General features: G+C 47.1%; 1 protein-coding gene and 1 long non-coding RNA gene across 5 annotated transcripts in view; one reads left to right on the top strand and one right to left on the bottom strand.

The window, feature by feature from the left end:
- Usp10 (ubiquitin specific protease 10) overlaps positions 1-17,362 on the bottom strand; it is a 201,463-nt gene that overhangs the window by 30,199 nt on the left and 153,902 nt on the right. For all 3 annotated transcript variants that reach the window (XM_076690758.1, XM_034330144.2, XM_034330145.2), the window contains one exon: positions 6,355-6,407. In XM_076690758.1, the coding sequence (XP_076546873.1) occupies positions 6,355-6,369 (15 nt within the window). In that variant the 5' untranslated portion in view covers positions 6,370-6,407. The remainder of the gene's footprint in view (positions 1-6,354; positions 6,408-17,362) is intronic.
- LOC117607006 (uncharacterized) overlaps positions 1-17,362 on the top strand; it is a 115,554-nt gene that overhangs the window by 24,423 nt on the left and 73,769 nt on the right. The window lies entirely within an intron of this gene.

The following is a 17,362-nucleotide window of genomic DNA, read 5'->3' as shown; positions in this document are numbered from 1 at the left end:
GCAAAAATTTCGCGTGGATATCGCTCGCGGACTACGCTGGATCTTTCATAGTCAAAGGGTTAATTGTGAGTTTATTAAGCGTAGAAAGAAGTCATTGTCCTCGTTACCGGGTGTACTATCGGCGGTATCGCGAGCGTACTCGAATAAGGGATGAAAACAGAAACGGGAATACGTCGGAGAGAGAAAGAGGGGTACGGTTGTTCTTTTAACACGGCTTTAGGGGGTCCTTTATGCTGACACAAATATCGTTTATGCCGGCGTCGCGCCGCTGTTTTGCCGTAGCCCATCGAGCATTGTGCCTTCCAAGGCCGTGTGTACCAAACACCGAGCTATGTGTACCCAGCAAACACGCTCGTCACGTGGCACAGGCTGATCCCTTGCCTAGGACTCCCCTTTACGGATTTGCGCAACGGGTCAGCCTTATTCCCTTCGGAACTGCCTATGGACCTAGCTAAAGAACCTCTTCCCATTAAGTTTGATACGGAAACCTTCTCCACCTCGAAGTCCTGTCTGTCGTTCGACCTCTCGCAGGGCACCGCGGGTACCGGCAAACACACGTGCGCGGATCCTTCGCGTCAGCTATGTTTACTCGCACCCGTTTCAATGACGGACCGTGAGCCTCCTCTAACGGGATACTGACGCGAACCATCCACTTCTCTTCTTCTTCTTTTTTTTTTTTTTTTCATTTCACCCTCGTCCATACGGGATCTTCTTCCCTCTCGACTTTTGAAGGGAAAAGTGGATTCGACTGGTAGGTAGAAGATCATGGGATACTTATGTAAAGCTATTGATTCAAGATCCACGAGGATCTTTACTCAGGACCAAACTATTGATAAGAAAAAAAAAGAAGATAAATTACACGAGAGACCTACATCGTTAGGATGGTTGCTTGATAGTGACAGCAACTCGTGTCGACCTTAATTATAAAGATGTCCGACACAATTGACCGGAAGAGTACCCTTAACGCGGGGGTGAGCTTTTATGATAGATAAACGTCCACAGCTCGTTTCATCCCCTCTGTTCTCGCGGCGAGGGTTCTCGTTGGAAGTCTGGAAACTTCACTGGAAAGTGATAAATAATGTCGACGCGGGGCAAAATCGTCCGTAACGGAGGGCTTTCGAAAGGGCACACGCCATTACCTCCGATGTGTTCGCAAGCACGACAACCGCGACGACTGCGTCGAGAAGATCGACGTCGACCGTCGACTTCTACGACCGCGATCCGGCGTGAACAAACGTATCCCGGTGTTAAAGTAAACGCCTTGACGTCGATGGGGGGCAGGGTAGAGGGAAGAACGAGGGAAACCTTCACCCTTCGAACGAAAATGAAAATTGTATTGTTGAACTCCCTTATGAGGGAAAGAGCCGGTATTATGATCGCGTTAGCGGCGCGATTCCGATGCCAAAGACAGCGGTCAGCGCTCTTTTCACCACGATCATCAATACCACTCATCAATAATCGCGTTCTGACAGCTTTCTCGACCTGAATGCTGGGATCTCTTTGGTGGATTTAGATCCTCGTTGATCGTTCCTACCCGTAAAGTAGGGATGGGATCAAGTATACTTCGACTAATGTCTCTATAACAGTTAATTGAAAAAAAGAATTCGATGAAATTGTTCATTTTATGGGGCGTTTAAGAATGAAATGCAATCTATGGTTACTGGAATGCTCGTAAATTAAAATATCGGATGAAGGAGAAACGGGGGTGGAAAAGTTTGCCCGGAAACGACCATACTTTCGCAAATGGATTCAAAGTCGTTGAAACTGTGGTTCATCGAAAAACTTGAACGAAAGCATACGGAGGCGAGAGAGAAAAGGCAACTCGATTTTCACCGCGTTCATCCTCCAACCCGCCATTCCCTTGGGTGGTTTCTTCCGTTTCGCCGGCAACTTTCGCAATTTATGCACCTTTTTCACACCATCTCGCGTGTCTTCCATCGATATACAAACTGTCAAACGATATCTGATTTCATCTTGTAATCGTACTTCAAAGGAGCGAGAATACTTCGGATGTTTCGACGTGCGGAAAGGGTTGAAATAAATTCTCCTGCCGTGGAGTAAATTCAAGGAAGCACCTGCGGTTCGTCTTTCCATGGAGGATCGTCGCACGTGTCGAAGGATATTAAGTCGGACAGGGGAGGTTATGAGGTGTAACGACATCGCGAGGGTGGAAGGATAAGGTGGAGGAAGGCAAGGACGCGACGTGGTGTACGATGCGTCGCGTACACCCCATCGATCTTCATCCATCAACCACGCCTTCGGTTTTTCCGAACGAAAGATTCTTTTTCCGGCTTTTCTTCTTCTTATTCCTCGCCTCGGATGTATCGCGAACGATGCAGAAACTTTTCGGTTGCAACATCCGTTTCTCGATTCCACGATTCATCATCGCGATAACACGCAGATGATCGAAACCCTCCACAATTGCTCCCTTTTCCCTATTCGAGGATGGAAAGGGAAGCGCGTCGATTCCGTTCTCCATCATAGGAACCGCAAATCACTGCCTCTCGACGGCTTGACCAATCGTGACGAACGAGCGACGATGATTTTGCTCGGAAATCGAACGGACAGCTAAATGTAAATCGCTAATGGAACTCTCCTCCTCCCCCTGTATCCGTAAACAGGATCCGAGGTTTGTTTCTTCAAATCCATCGAATCGTTCGGTCGGATCGGCGACAAAGAGGAAAGTATCTCCGATGAACGGAGAATGCAGATGGAGGCACCTTTTTCTTTGGACGGGGACCAAACAAGGCGATCGTTCGTTAGACGACCCTGTATTTTGTCGGGCGAAGAAACCGATGAGAATTCAAGACCGTTCAAAATTCACGAATACAGGAATGCGGTGAGAATAGCAGGAAAACTTGTGTCGATGTCCTCGAAAGGAGGAGCTTAACCCTTTCGGTTATCGATAGATGAAAATCACACCGTCACGCGATCTCATTAATTTCCAAGCGAGAAGAGCAGGGTAATAAAAACGTTGGACGATCGCGTGGGACAGAGTCCGCCCATGGTCCACGTCTGCGACGAAAAGAAGACAAAGTCAAACAGATCGGTCGATACCGGCGACAAAAGGAGAGGAAAGAATCGGGGAATAAATGGTTTTTGGTATCGGTGCTGTTGTTTGCCTTCGGTATTCCGTGTAAGGGTAGGCGTGCGGGTGAAAAGGGCGCGAGAGCATGTCGATCGTGGACGATTGGTGAACGACACGGTGACTCGGTGGGCATTGTGCACGGCACGTGCCGTCAGCGGAGAAAACGAGCCTGGACGTCGGTCGAGGCGTAGTTCACCGAGAATGCTTGCCCGATTCCTCTTCGTACAAGATCCACGGACGGAATTAATTGATACCCGCGTGCTCTGGCATCGAGCAAGGGTTGCGTAAGCACCGTGGAAAAAGCAACCGTTCTTTCTCTACTTTTTCCCTTCGTTCTTTCTCTTTCAACGGCGCTGCAAAAAGCTTTTAAACGCTCGTCCGTTCTTTACGCTTCGTTGAATCTTGATCGACGATCAGATCGACCGAACACGTTCGTCGACGTCTAGACACGCGTTCTGCCCTCGTTACCTTCGCGAGAGCAGGTGCCTTTCGCTGATTAATTAACAGAATTTTCTGATTAAGATACACGATCAATGGTGAACTTTGATAAGGATTTCTAAATAGAGGGAGATGGAATAAGATGGCCGTGAAAAGAGCAGCTACCCTTCAGGCAACCACGTCGCGACGCCGACTCGTAGACCGAGGGGTTATTATAAAAATAATCAAAGTTTCCCGAAAGCAAAAGGAAGAGCGGATCACAGAGGAACACTCGACGGGTCAGCTTCGTTTACGTCAGACCGAGGACGGCGTCGCTCATTACCGTTTGACGATTATGCGTTAATTTGCAGCTAGCGATACTTCAAACGATTTTTATTCGTCCCGCGTCCAGAATGAGCTTTGCTCTTCTAACTGAAAGTCGTCGTACGTTTCTCTGGTAGCTGGTCCGCGTAGACGCGTAGGCGTCGGTGATCCTTCTTCGAGTTTTTATATTTTTCCAGTCTTTCGTCGAGAGAGAGGGAGGGGGATCGAGAAAGCCCGTCAAAGGACGCCGGATATGATAATCCTGGTGGCAAGCTGAATGCGTAACGAAGTTTCTTCGACGACAAGAAGTGGACTCTGTTTCTGATTACTTTTACCTTTACGCTGGCGAATTTTTCAACGACCCTCGCAAATTGCCTCTCTCGGTTCGCGAAAAAGAACCTCGAAATATTTCGTTCGTTCGATCGGCGAAATACTTTGTCGGAAATCGGTGAAATCGTCCCTCGATAATCATCCCCATTAGACTCGAGGCGTAAAAACCCAACAGATTGGAAACCGCATTCGGTTAGCTGGCCACCTTTTATCCGGCACACAGAGGATCTTCTCTTTCCCTTTTGCATTAACGCGTCCCCGATCGAGCCAGAGCGGTGCTATTAACTAATGCCCGCACCCCTGTTCAACGCAATGCCATACGTGCACCAGCCAACCAGCGAACTAGCTAACCAGTCGAGCATCCAGCGAGCGAGGCAGGGTGCGGAGGAGCAGGCTGGTAGGACATGCCTGCTACGACGGGACAGTTTAAGCCCTGATATATCGCTCGCCGACACTCCCAACTTCTGTCGCCGTTTCTGTAGCGCTTTTTTGTCACGGCAAGCCATGGCTGACCATATGTCCACGGAAACCGAGAACCCCATCGAGTGTCCGTGCCTCTGTCAACCGATCAACGCCGATTCTTTCGTTCCTTCCTGGGATCAAACTTCTTTTCAAAATTAATCGCCTCCTCGAACTTAGAGGAAAAGCTTTTTGCTCGTAATTTTCGGACACCGTGACAGCAGAGACGTCGAGTCGTTTACACGGTTCACCGGTTCCACGGTTTTCCGGTTACGTGGGCGCGCTTAAGCGAGAGCTTAGATAACCCATGCCCCAACAGGCGAACCCCACTTTGCACGTAACAAATGATGCCACATGTTCGAATCTTAACTCGATCCTTCTCTCTCCGTTCGTTTCGTTCGATTCGCCGTTCGCTCGTTCCTCCTCGTCGTCGAGCAACCCGCGGGGCATACGAACATTCGGCCTGATATTCGGGGACATGGGCGGAGGGGTCCTGCGTTCGTGTAATTTGTACGGTTAACGCTCGCGTAAAAACGAGACGGAGAAGGAAGACAATTTACACGGGACTAACTGCCGCACTGGGAGCATTTACCAGAAGCACGCGTCGAATCGATCCTACATTGCCGTTAATGGAACCTTATGTCACTTGCCAAATGAAAAGTTCCGTGCAAGTGGTGCTCGAGTACTTCTCCGAAAATAAGATGTCGAATATCTCTGATCTCAACGATGCGTTTCAAATTTTTGAGCAAAACCCTCGATGTATAAAGCGACGATTTCGAAGCGGTTCGAGGCGGAAAAAAATGATGCAAGGTTTTTAAAGAAAATTCCTTCGAAGAGACAAGTCCAAGCATCGAGAGACCGTAACTGATGTCGACGAATGAGCAGCATTGAGCCGAACAAACGCGCGTACGCTGTCCGGTATCCCCTTCGATTCTCTTCCTGGTCTTTTCATCTCATTGTCGACGCCTCTGTCCAAGTGCCACCGAGCTGCAGGTAAAGTGGCCGTTGTCGCGCCTCGCTTAAAAAGGTTAACCGATTGCCTGCTTTTTATCAAGCACACGTTTACGAACGTTTAAAAAAGGAAGGACTGGCCGCCTGGACCGCGGTGCCTGTCCTCTTCAACCTGTGCCGCTCATTGTGATTAATTCTGACATATGTCCGAGTCGTTTATAAAAGCGACCGATGGCTATTCAGAAATCTTTTTCTTAGGAAAGGCGCTAGGAGAGACGCCTTGGATACGCTTCTTTTTATCTTTTTCCCCTGGGCGTATCGTATTCTTTTACACTGGACATTCGTCTTTATTTAACATGGACTCTCTCCGAGGTCCGCGCTCACTAGCGCCCCGATTTCTATTCCTGCAGAAGTCGCGCCTGGTTTTTCGTGGTTTTAAAAACCATTATCGACGATCACATCGAATGCCCGACCCGCAGCAGACGCGTCAACGTAAATTTTGATACCTGCATCGATGGTATTGATACTTAATCATCCGTTAAATTATTATCTTAATTCGAAAGGGTACAGGGTGGTCTTCCAAGAAAAACAATCGACAGACGGATGTCGGTAATCTTTTTTTTCTTTTCTCTTCTTTATTCGACCAAATTGTCAGACAGAGTATAATTTAATGCTCATATGCGCACCGAACATTTATTTCTAGAATAATGATACAGAATGCGTGTCTCTTGGAACGTGACTTTGTTAGTCCCGTCTGAACCGTTACGCGTAATTTATGAGCTTACCTTCATAACCATCATAGATAAACTTCTTCTTCTCGGCGTAATGGCTCATCTACCTGCAAGCAAAATGAAAGAAGGATACTTTCGTGTATGAATTTCAAGAGAAATTCGAATGTAAACGTTACGCGACCGAATTATAAATGAATAGAGATGGGATTCGGGTACGTAATATTGTTTACCCGTCCTAGGGACGTTGAATCGTATCTGTTCTATATTTTCCACGTTTCATTTATCAAGCAAAAACCTGTCGAATTTCCATCGTCCTCTAAAGGAACGATCGTTCGAAGTAACATATTGGCAATCGGCAGGCAACGTAATGCAACGACCGCACAAACGGCGAACAAATAATTCCAATCTATTTATCAGATAATGAAAAGGCAGCGATAAAACCGCAATACCGTGTAAGCATTGGAAAAAGGGGAACGAGAGCTTCTAGGATAAAGAAGCTGACATGTTCGCGTTCCGTCCTTCTCTCTTTCTGTCCCTCCCCCACCTCCCACCCCATCGTCATTAATACCAGGCGACTGTTACATATGGATGAGAAAGCTGGGTTAGGCCAGGACAACGATGCTACAGAACGAGACGAAAGCGAAACGGGATGTAGGGAAGCGAAACTCATCGACTAAAAGCATCCACGAAAGACCGAAGTCATTTCGCTCTTCGTCTCGAATCTTCGCCCTCCTTCCGAGTCCAACCCAGTCCTCCTCCACAGAGGAAGAGACAGAGGAGACTTCGATAAGCTTGCCGGGGAGGATAAAACGAGTTCCCCCGACGTTTACCTACGATTTAAATTGTCTCCCTAAACCCCGACCACGATTTCACGGAATCCTAGCGTTACATTGGATTCCTTTTTCCTACTGCACTTCATTCCTTAAGCTCGAGGAACTTACTTTTGTTCGACAAACTGCTACTAGAATGTGTGTTTTTTTTAAAAAGAACCTGGTGTTTATTCGGTAAAAGGAAATTTTCAAGAATTTATCGTTAACAAGAAGAAAGAGCGTGACGTACGATCGCGATTCCTTTCCCCTCCCCGGTATGTTTCTAACAGTAGAAACGATAAATCTGAACGGTACCCCCGTATATCTTCCGGTCAAGGGGAGTAAACGCAATATAGGTAATGTTCTGGCCGGCTACTTAACAAATTGCTACAAATTGCGGCTAGCGTTTAGCCGCCGTCGGATCCGTTTGAATCTGTGGCCCTCTGTATCCCCGTCACCTCTTTGCGGTAGATTTTGCCAGGGGTTCCAATCTCTGCTTTCGTCGAACGATACGCCCGTGACCACATGGTGCACCCATATGTCCGCCCTCTATCACCCTAATGTCCGTCCATCGACTCACTGTCAAAGTCATCTTAACCCTGCCACGATCTTTGCTTCTATTTCCATTCATCGTATTCTCTCATTTATTACAACAATGTAACAAACCGACAAATAGAGTAGAATCGAGGACAAGCGATTTTTGTATCGAAGAGAAAGACGAAATTTCAAGGTTCATTTTTAACATCGTTCGAAGGATGAGTAAAGGTTGGCAAGAAAATCGTGCGGCAAGAGATGATGGCTCGGTGGCGGACAAGTCATTAATCAATGGTTTTCGAGTCAGAGAACGAGGCGCCCTGTAATGGCACTTTAAAGGCGATACCCTCGAGCCAATCAGTGATCGCGTGCCGCTCACGGATCGTTCGGGGTTAATTTCACGGGTATTTAACGCGGTTTCGCTTAACAATGATTCAATCAAGCTGGATTTATTTGGCTGGGATTCGATGGTTGTCGGCACGAGGCGATCATTAGGGCTCCTCTTTGGAAACGCCTCCAAGCCTTTTGCCGAAATAAACGTGCCGTTCCGCGCGTACCAGCCTGTCACGTTTCTCTTTCATCCGGATTTATTCTTTTGAAAATCTTTTAATCGTTCGAACTGATTTAAATTGAATTTTTCAAATAGCAGAAATTCTTATTTATTCTGAGGTAAAAAAAATTTAACTGAATTAGGGAAGGGTTAAATATAAAAGCAAATCCGTGAATTGCTAAGGGAAGATGAACGAATTGGTTGGAAGCGATTAGAAGAACGACGCGTCAGGCTCGTCCGGCGTAAATATCGTAGGTCTTCTGTCCAGGAAGGGGAGTGGATCGGCAATTCGACGTCCGTGCGAAATGTTGTCAGCCAATTTTCTTGGCCAGTGCCTCTGAATGCCGCAGATTTCCATCTAGGTCCGTCCACGGTGGCGCCGGTGTATACCGTTCCCGGGTAAATACACCCTTTTCCATCCCCTCGAGCGGACGAACGTCGTCGTCGTCGTCCACCTCCTCCTATATCGTCCACCTCCATCCACACCTCCCTTATACCTCTCACCCTCTCTGGCCGCATGAACCACAACTGTGATTATAATTCGTAGTCCCTGCTGACAGAACCAACCGCCGCACCATCGTCAACCCCGTTTCTCCTTCGTCCTTCGTCCCCATCTACGTCGGTACGTTAGCGTACGGGGGAGGGGAGTTCGGACGGTGTGTAAAGGATTATGCACGCGGATTTAACTGATGAATCACATTGTCGTCTTGATTCGCGGTGGCGTTAATTTTCGGTGCTGTTCCAGGACCTGGTTTGCGCCCTTCGACGACACGCGCGATCTTCCGTCTATGGGTTTTAGGGAAAAAGAGAGATATATAAACGGGGACGATTAGAAATTCAAGCGCCGCGTAAGGCGTTCGAACTGTTAAGGTTACGAATGATTAATTTTCAAAACGATGGTACTCGTGGAACGACCTCGTAGATTGAAATCATCTGTTAATTGTTTCGTCTAACGTCGAGATGCCGAGGCGATTTGCCGTTAAACACGTGTCCAGATGATTTTTTTCTTCCCCTGCGGTTGTGAAAAAGTTGCATCCAACAAGGAGAGAATACATTATGGATAGAACGGTGATAAATCAGCAGAGTAGAGACAAATTACCGGTGGCAATTAATCGGCAAACGTTCGATGCTTATTTGGAGAACTTGTCCCGCTTAATGCGCCATAATGAGCATTCGAGATTACGGCAACTGAATTCATCCAAGCTGGCAAAGGGAAATAATTTATGACCGATGCTTCTTTAGGATACCACGAAGACCTGGTCTCGAGAACATGGGCCAACAACCCCTCGACATTCTATTCTACTCACTCTTTCTCTCTCTCTCTCTCCCCCCGTGCAAACAATTTCCATTCGTTTGGAAAGGTTTCTAATCCGCCAACATCGGGTCCATGGGTAAAGCCAGAATTAACCACTTCCCATTTCGACCTACCGCGAGATCACCGGGCTTATTAATTTTCCCAATAACGCCACCGCGAGGGTTGCTTCCTTCGCACAGATGGCGTATCACGAGTCAATATACTTTTCTGCCACGAAACCAGCGTTCGCCACCCCTCGCAACACGTGACGGCCATCGAATTTTCGCTACGCTAATCATTTCTTTCACCTCCGCCTTTCGGACGCATATGGTTTCCGCGGCTGGTTACTCTTTTCTATCCTTCTCCTGTTTACCAATCTTATTAATCCTTCTCTATCCAAATATTCCATTTATACCTAAAGACATCGCGGGTGTTGAACGCGAAGTTTGATATTATTTGTCTCTCAACCATGGACGAGGAAACAATGATAGAATTATTCCATCTGAAAACTCTGTTTTCTCCGTTTCGTCGAAATTACTCGAAACGAAAGCCATAATTCACAGAACAGTCACCGCGAGGAGCTGTTTATACGAAGCAAAGTATACTCGAGTTGTCGCGGGTGGACGAAAAGGAGCAAGAAACGAGTCGACGGCGAAGATGACGACGACGACGACGACTCGAAAGAAGAAGAAGAAGAAGAAGAATAAGAATAAGTAGAAGGAGCGTAGAGAAGGGAAAGGGAGGAGATGGGTTCTCTGGCAAGAGTGAGGACACGATCGTGGGGCATGGACCCACGTAGAGAGGAGAATAAAGTAAGCCGATGTCGGATGTGTGCGAGTATGTATGTGTGTGCACGTAGCAGGAGGAACGAGAGGAGAAAAGGATCGAGAGGGAAAAGCAGGACGAAGGTGTGGTGGATAGAAGCGAAAGAGGAGGAAGGAGAAAACGAGAGAGATATACGGGGTCAAAGAGAGAGACGAAGAGAGAGAAAGGAGAGGACAACCCCCTCTTCTTCGCGGGTTGACTCGAACGCCGGCGATATCTCGACCAATCAAATCACGCCGCGGGCTCCGCCTTTTATCATTATTTTACTTGTTTTCCCTTTACTTCACCCTCATTGGATGACATTCTCTGGGCCATTTCACGCTGCAAAAAAGTTATCCGCGCCCAATGCAGGACTCCATGCTTCCTTCGGCGTCCTTCGGTGCCCTTCTGGTATCCACCTTGGTTCACGGACCACCTCCGCGGAGATTCGTTTCCTTTTCTCCGTCAATCGTGTCCTCCTTTCGCCGGCTGTACCATTTTCCACGGATTTTCAGCAGAAATTTTTCCATTTCTTTAATACAATCAACGAAAATCGATCATCCTTCGATAATTTTTTCGATTCGACAGAAAATGATATTAGGTACATGATTTCTTCGACAAAACTAATTTTCAAAACCACTCTCCAACACTTTCTAAATGAAGATCAGAGAGTGGTTTTCTATTTGAAAGCAACGTTATCGATCGTTCGAGACGTAGATTCATTTAGAGAGCGATAATTTGTCGGACGAGTTGCCTACGGGGTGGTTTTTGAGGTTTCACGGTTTGGGAAGTGTCCATCGGCGTATCCGTTCGCCGGGCTATACCTATATATTTGTCTACGCACTCATGCCTCAAAGCTGTTCGTTCCGACCAACGAACCGCATAATCCTTGACGAGAGAACCTCGTCAATCACGGCCCCCGATGCGCTAGACGAATCGATACGAATTTATCCGCGGCTGCCACCGCGGACGCTTTCATCGTTCATTCGCTCTCGTTCGGGATCACGAAGTCGATGAATCGAGCACGTTTTCGACATCGAGCGCTCTCGTGTTTCGACCGATCGTTCGTTCCCACGATTTCAACGGACGGAGAAATGAGAAAAAAAATATCAGCTAACTACCGTGCTTCTCCGTACGGCGACAGGAAAGAACGAAATTAACGTTTCCGATAATTTATTTGGAGAAAATAGAAACATTCGAAGTGACAATGGAAATAACATTGCCGTTTCTTCTTCCTTCGACTCGTCCCGATAATTGACACCCTCGAACGATCCTCGCGCATTCTTTACGACTCGTCACCGGCCTCGAACGCTATAATTTGCATCTCTCAGTCGGTTGAATAGGTACCAGTCACCCCACGAGGCGCGGGACAATTAAGCAGGCTTGTCAGCAACGAAATCTGCGGGCACGAAGCGATACGAAGGGCCGACAATCGTGTCGGTGTTTCGCATTAGCACTCGCGAGCAACCGATAACGCGGTGACGAGCCGGAGAACCTGTAATTCACCGGGGGAATAAATAGCCCACGGGTGGAGCCCTTCTTCGTGGGCATCGAGTAAAAAGACGAGAAAAGAAAGAAAAAAGAAAAAGAAAACGACCGACGGTCGCACCTACGTACGTAACGTTTGATCTGGCATTGCTCTGCACCGCATTGTATGTATATCGGCCGGTGTAAACTGCGGTGCAAGAAAAGAAGGGGTGGAGGAAGAGGATCGGTGAAGGTTTGCACAAGGCGGACGGTCACGTGGAGATACCTAAAAGAACAATGATGTTAGGAACGGAAGAGAGTACGTTGGTTAGTTGTTTAAGGGAGAGAAGAAGACGCGGTACCAGGTCCGGGTGCTCTTTGGGAGATCGCAACGGCGATGACGACGAGAGGACAACGATATTTTACGTGAAATATCAACCTGGCGATTTACCGCGTTCAACCTGCACCCCTTATCAGGTGTCTAAGTTATTTTCTGCGAGAACAAGCGTACCAGGGACGAGAATCCGGGTTCCTGGATCACTGGAAGATCGATAGCCTAACGAAACGACTGTCGATGTCACGAATGCTCGATCGAGTAAATATACCGTTAAACGGAGGAAAAGGTAGAGAAAGTCGAGGACAGTTCGCGGGCAAGTCAAAGCTTTGGCCGTTTCCGCGAGGAGAGACGTGTTAAATTTGAAATTTGCCCGATAGCCGGGCATCGGATATGAAGAGGCAAAGCGTACGAACCGGATAACGATTTGTTCGAAAAGCAATATAGCGGGCTATCCGTTGCCGGTGCTCGAAGAGGATGAGACGAAGGAAAGCGAGAAGGAGGAGAGACGGGTGTGAGGGTGGGTGGCGTTTTCCTGAAATTTGCATGAGGTATTAAAGCGCGGTGGCTGCGTTCACCAGTGGAGTTCCTGTTTGCCGACACCCGAATGCCGAGGATCAAAGGACCTCTGCCAGTCTCGCTCCCTTCGGCAACGAGCGACACCAGCGACCAGAAGAAGCGACAGAGAAACAGAACCTGGTGAATCGTTTGGGTAGCCGTCTCTTCGAGAAACCAGGCGACACTCAACTTTGGATATTCCTGTTACCTACACCTCCGTCGTTGAATCGTCGATCCTGCGACAACCGATTTCCTTCTCGACGAGTCTGGAATCGTACGAGGATCATAAAAGGGAACCCGACCGGATGTAAACACTGAAGCGTTAAAAAGTACAAAAATTTTTGGTGCATTCGTGTCTGAATAATTTATCTCGGAATAAGCAGACGGCGAAGATCGGTCGCGGATATAATCAACGCGATCCTGGAACGAGGAAGAAGCACACGGTTATCGTCGCGCCGCTCGATTATCATAATTGCGAGTTAATTACAAAATTTATGCGTTCGTGTCTCGAGTCTGGAGCGATCGTTCAACGATTTCACGCGTAATAAAACCGTGGGAGGAATCTAGACGAGATATAGCAGACGATACGCGGATGCCTCGACCGAGTCGAGTTCCGATACGCTCGACTTGTTACACTGTTTTCCAATAGTATCTTTAGGATGTTTTTCATGAAATATCACGAAGAAACATCCTAAATACCTTATTGGAAAACCCTATATATTCCCTTGGTGGAAAAGACAAACGGCCGACGGATCCTTGGACGCAACGAGCGCGGACCAACGATATTCCAGGAATGTTAACGCGCGTAATCATATTCTTGCTCGCATCGTGCCCCGTAAAAACGTTAGCTGGCAGTGATGTATGCCGTCGGGGGCACGCATCGCATAAGTAAGGAGGGCCTTGGGCCCATTCATCAGCTAACCGGGGGAATAGGCCCACCAACTACTCCCTCTCCATTCTTCTTTTATTCTGTTTTACTTAACAAGGGACACCTTCTCTAGATCGTATGCTTCCGTTCGCCAGAGATAACAGTAGTATCTCTTATTCGATTCTCAGGGATTCAACGATATCCGTATTCTTCTTCTCAGAATTAACAAGATTATTAAAATTAATCAGACACCTGCAGCTGCGTCTGCAGCGTTGAAATAATTAACAGTATGAGTAATCGCGAAACTTAGTCCTCGGATAAATTAGCTTTCGATAAAGAAATAACGGAAGAGACGTGGAAAAGAAATGAAAGGAATTTTCTAGACAAAATAGAATTAGACGTCGAAGAGAAGGGCACGCGTTAGTAGTCGAAGGGGGACGAGGGTGTGCCCGGTGTCGCGTTCCCGGAGCACCGACGGGTGCCAGACCGCATTTTAGGCGAGCTATCCATACCAGGTGAAGATTCGGGACCGTAAGGATATCATTCTGGTCGGACGTGGGGCAGCCGTGCACCGGGGAATGCAAAAAGGTCGTGGCCCAGACCCGGGCCGGGCCGGGCTGGGTTGCCGCGTTTTACAAATTATTCAATTAGCCCCGCGAATTAAGGTATGCATATTCATCGCTCTCTGATACGCGTATGTGCGCTCCGCGGCTACAACCATCGCGCATAAACAATTCAGCCTTGCACACGCGCGTTAGACGCTCTAACGAACTCGCAGCTGCATCCGAAATGGCATCCGTTTTGCAACGATGCGGACACGGACGCAGCAACTTTCCTCCTCCACCGTCCACCCAGCTTTCCTATAACCGAATTTCCTCGAACGTTCGATCGTCCGTCCCTTTTCTTTTATTTCAGACCTGTGTATTCATACGCGAAGAGGACGTTCGTCGCTGCAAATGATTCGTCCGACGGTTTTGAATTTTCACCAATCCTTCGACAGATATACGAACGATTAACCCGAAAATTTCTCTCCATCCTCGCGGACGTTCGGGGACACCCAATGAAATGCGCCGTACCCGAAAAGGCGCGTCGTGTAAAATGGTAAAAAGCGGAATTAATTGGCAAGACAGAGGGACGGATTAAAACGGGGGAGCCGGAACGAAGCGGTGGAGGATTATTATTTCTTCCGGTAGATAGACCGGGGAAACGGAACAAGGAAATAAAACATCGGGAGCGTAGGTGAAATAGGCGTACGGGAGCCGGCCCGTACACACGTCGGACAGAGTTACGGGTCGTGGCTCCTCGGCCGGGGTTGCGTTTAAAACAACGCGGAGAAATGCACATTTTAATCGTATCGTTAATAGCCGGACGTTTATAAGCCTCGCTGTGTCTCATGAATACGCATGCTACTGTCCTGGTGACAACGGTAGAAAATTAATGCTCCCCGGATGATACACTACTGGTGAAAAATAACGAGACCGCTGTCTTCTGAAATTTTACATATCATTTTCAATTCGAGTATCTTGATTTTCTTTCATTTTTCACTGATTTCCATCGTCGATTTTCTGACAAACATTTTTACAATGATAAACGTTCGTCTCTTATTGGAAATACTCGGTCGACGACGGTTGGAAATAAATCATACCATCGGTGCCTCGGGTTACGCGTTCTCGTATGTATATTGTATTCATATTTATGTGAATAATTACAGCATTAGTGGCTCGAGTAATTGATACTCGTGTAAGCGTTTACAAAGTTAGCGACCCGAAGGCTGTGTTTAACCGTGTGTTTCGTTATTTCCATTTCTATATTCTATTATATTTTCCTGCTTGTATCCATCATTCGCTCTTAAGATTGATGTATTAATTAATCGATGAGATCCGATTAACACTACTCGAAGACGATCGTCTGGTTTCCATACAAATTACCTCGTCTCCTCTTTTATAAACGTATCAAGTCATCTTGACCCATAATTAAACCGTAATTACATGGGTATTTGAAATGATACCATTAGAATAATTACCATTAATAATAATTTGCAATGAAAATAATTAAAATATAATTTTCTTCAAGATTATGCAGCTACCTGAAAGTTTATCGGGTCGGTCTGTCACGATGATATTCCTAGTCGATATATCGCCAATTATGGTCGGATTGAGTCATAACGATTCTGGTTATGTTAAACGCGAGTTCCTTGGCCGTTTTCGCCGATACGTCTCACGGTTCGATATAAGATAGAGCGTAAGGAATTGTAGTTTACCTTTAATTGGATACTTGCCTCTCTTCTTTCTGACGGTAGAGAGTACGGGAAGTGTGTAACTGACGAGCGACGGCAGCGATAGTCTCGCGCTTCGATAACGGACCGTATTACATAAACCATCGTTTCTGTCTGGGTGTTGGCGTTCATTTTTTCTCTCTCTTCCGTTTCTTCCCATAAACTAGCTCGCATAACTCGCGTCTGCTCGCGCGACCGGCATTCTACCGATTTAACTCGATCCCGACGAGTTTACGTCTTAACTGGATCCGTATTCTTTCGATCCGCTAGATTCACACGAGGTTTCCTTCCCTTCTCGCTCGTTTCGCTGAAAATATGTGGGTACTAAGCTGTTGAATGGCGAAGACGAGTTAACTCGTCGTTTGAACGCAACACTCTGTATAATATAACGATGTATTATGTATAACCGGGTAATTCACGATTTAAAAAAAAAAACTTTTTTTTAATAATTCAGAAAGATAGTTTAACACTTTGAAAGTCGCGTTTTTCCGATCGCATTCCGTGTAAGTGTCCCGATCCCACGGCGAGCAGCTTCGTAATTCCTTTCGGTGCCTGGCCGATACCCGCTCACGACTCGCCTCGTATTTCTTCCTCGACTTTAATACGAGCTACCCCGCGTAAGTAGACGTTACGTAAAATGGCAAATATCAGAAGGGCTTACGGCCGTATTATACCGACGGTGGTGGCTTTATTGCGCGATGCTTGTCTCGCGTGGCGGGGTAAAAAAAAAAATAATAGAGAAAGACACGAGGGACGAGAGAGGCTTCGAAGACCGTCACATGTCCAGGATGTCGTCGTAGAAGTGTCTACGCGTCGCAGCCTCTCCATTACGTATAACGGACCAATTTGGCGTGGCTAAAATTTTGAAAATCACGAAAGGTACTTTCGTTTCTGAAAAAAATGATTCGCTGCAATGGTTGATGAAAGATTAGGAAAGGTGATTGTTGGAAAATTTAAGATAGAAGTGGTAGAAGACTGCAGACGAACTCGATGTTATTTCCATCGAGAATAATCGCGATTAGAGCGATTAGAGAGATGCGTATGGAACGGAACGGAACGGAACGGCACCGCACGGAACGGTTCCATATATCTAGCCAAGCTTTGCGCAACGTTCGAACGCGCGCTTGCTCTCGGTCTCAATTAACGCAATTACCCGCTCCCTCGTCTAATTACCTATCAAACGGAATTGCTATCGCACAGGCGTGCGCGCGATCCTCTAGCTCGTCTCTAATGAACGTTATTAATTGCTTTATGATTTTTCGATAAAACACGCCTCGTAATCAAGTTATTATCCCACGTTGCTCGTCCTCGTTGTTAATATGACTTGCTGTAACTACCGCTCGTCTTCTCGCCCTGTTTTTCACCATCTTCGATCTCGTTCCCGCCGCGAATCCGCCAGAGAAACGGAAGCGCTAGATCATCCCCGGTCTAGTCGATTCAATTATCCGCTCTGAAAAACGCAAGTATATTTTCGTACGTCGGTACGATCCATCCCTTTCGGAGAAGAAGGGTAAAAAGATCAAACGGCATGATCTAAGTCGAAAGGACACGTTTACGAGTAAAGTTTCT

Source organism: Osmia lignaria, chromosome 2, assembly GCF_051020975.1.
Source record: "Osmia lignaria lignaria isolate PbOS001 chromosome 2, iyOsmLign1, whole genome shotgun sequence".
Taxonomy (NCBI): Eukaryota; Metazoa; Arthropoda; class Insecta; order Hymenoptera; family Megachilidae; genus Osmia; species Osmia lignaria.
The sequence above is the reverse complement of the archived record's forward strand: the minus strand, read 5'-3'. Positions and strand labels throughout refer to the sequence as shown.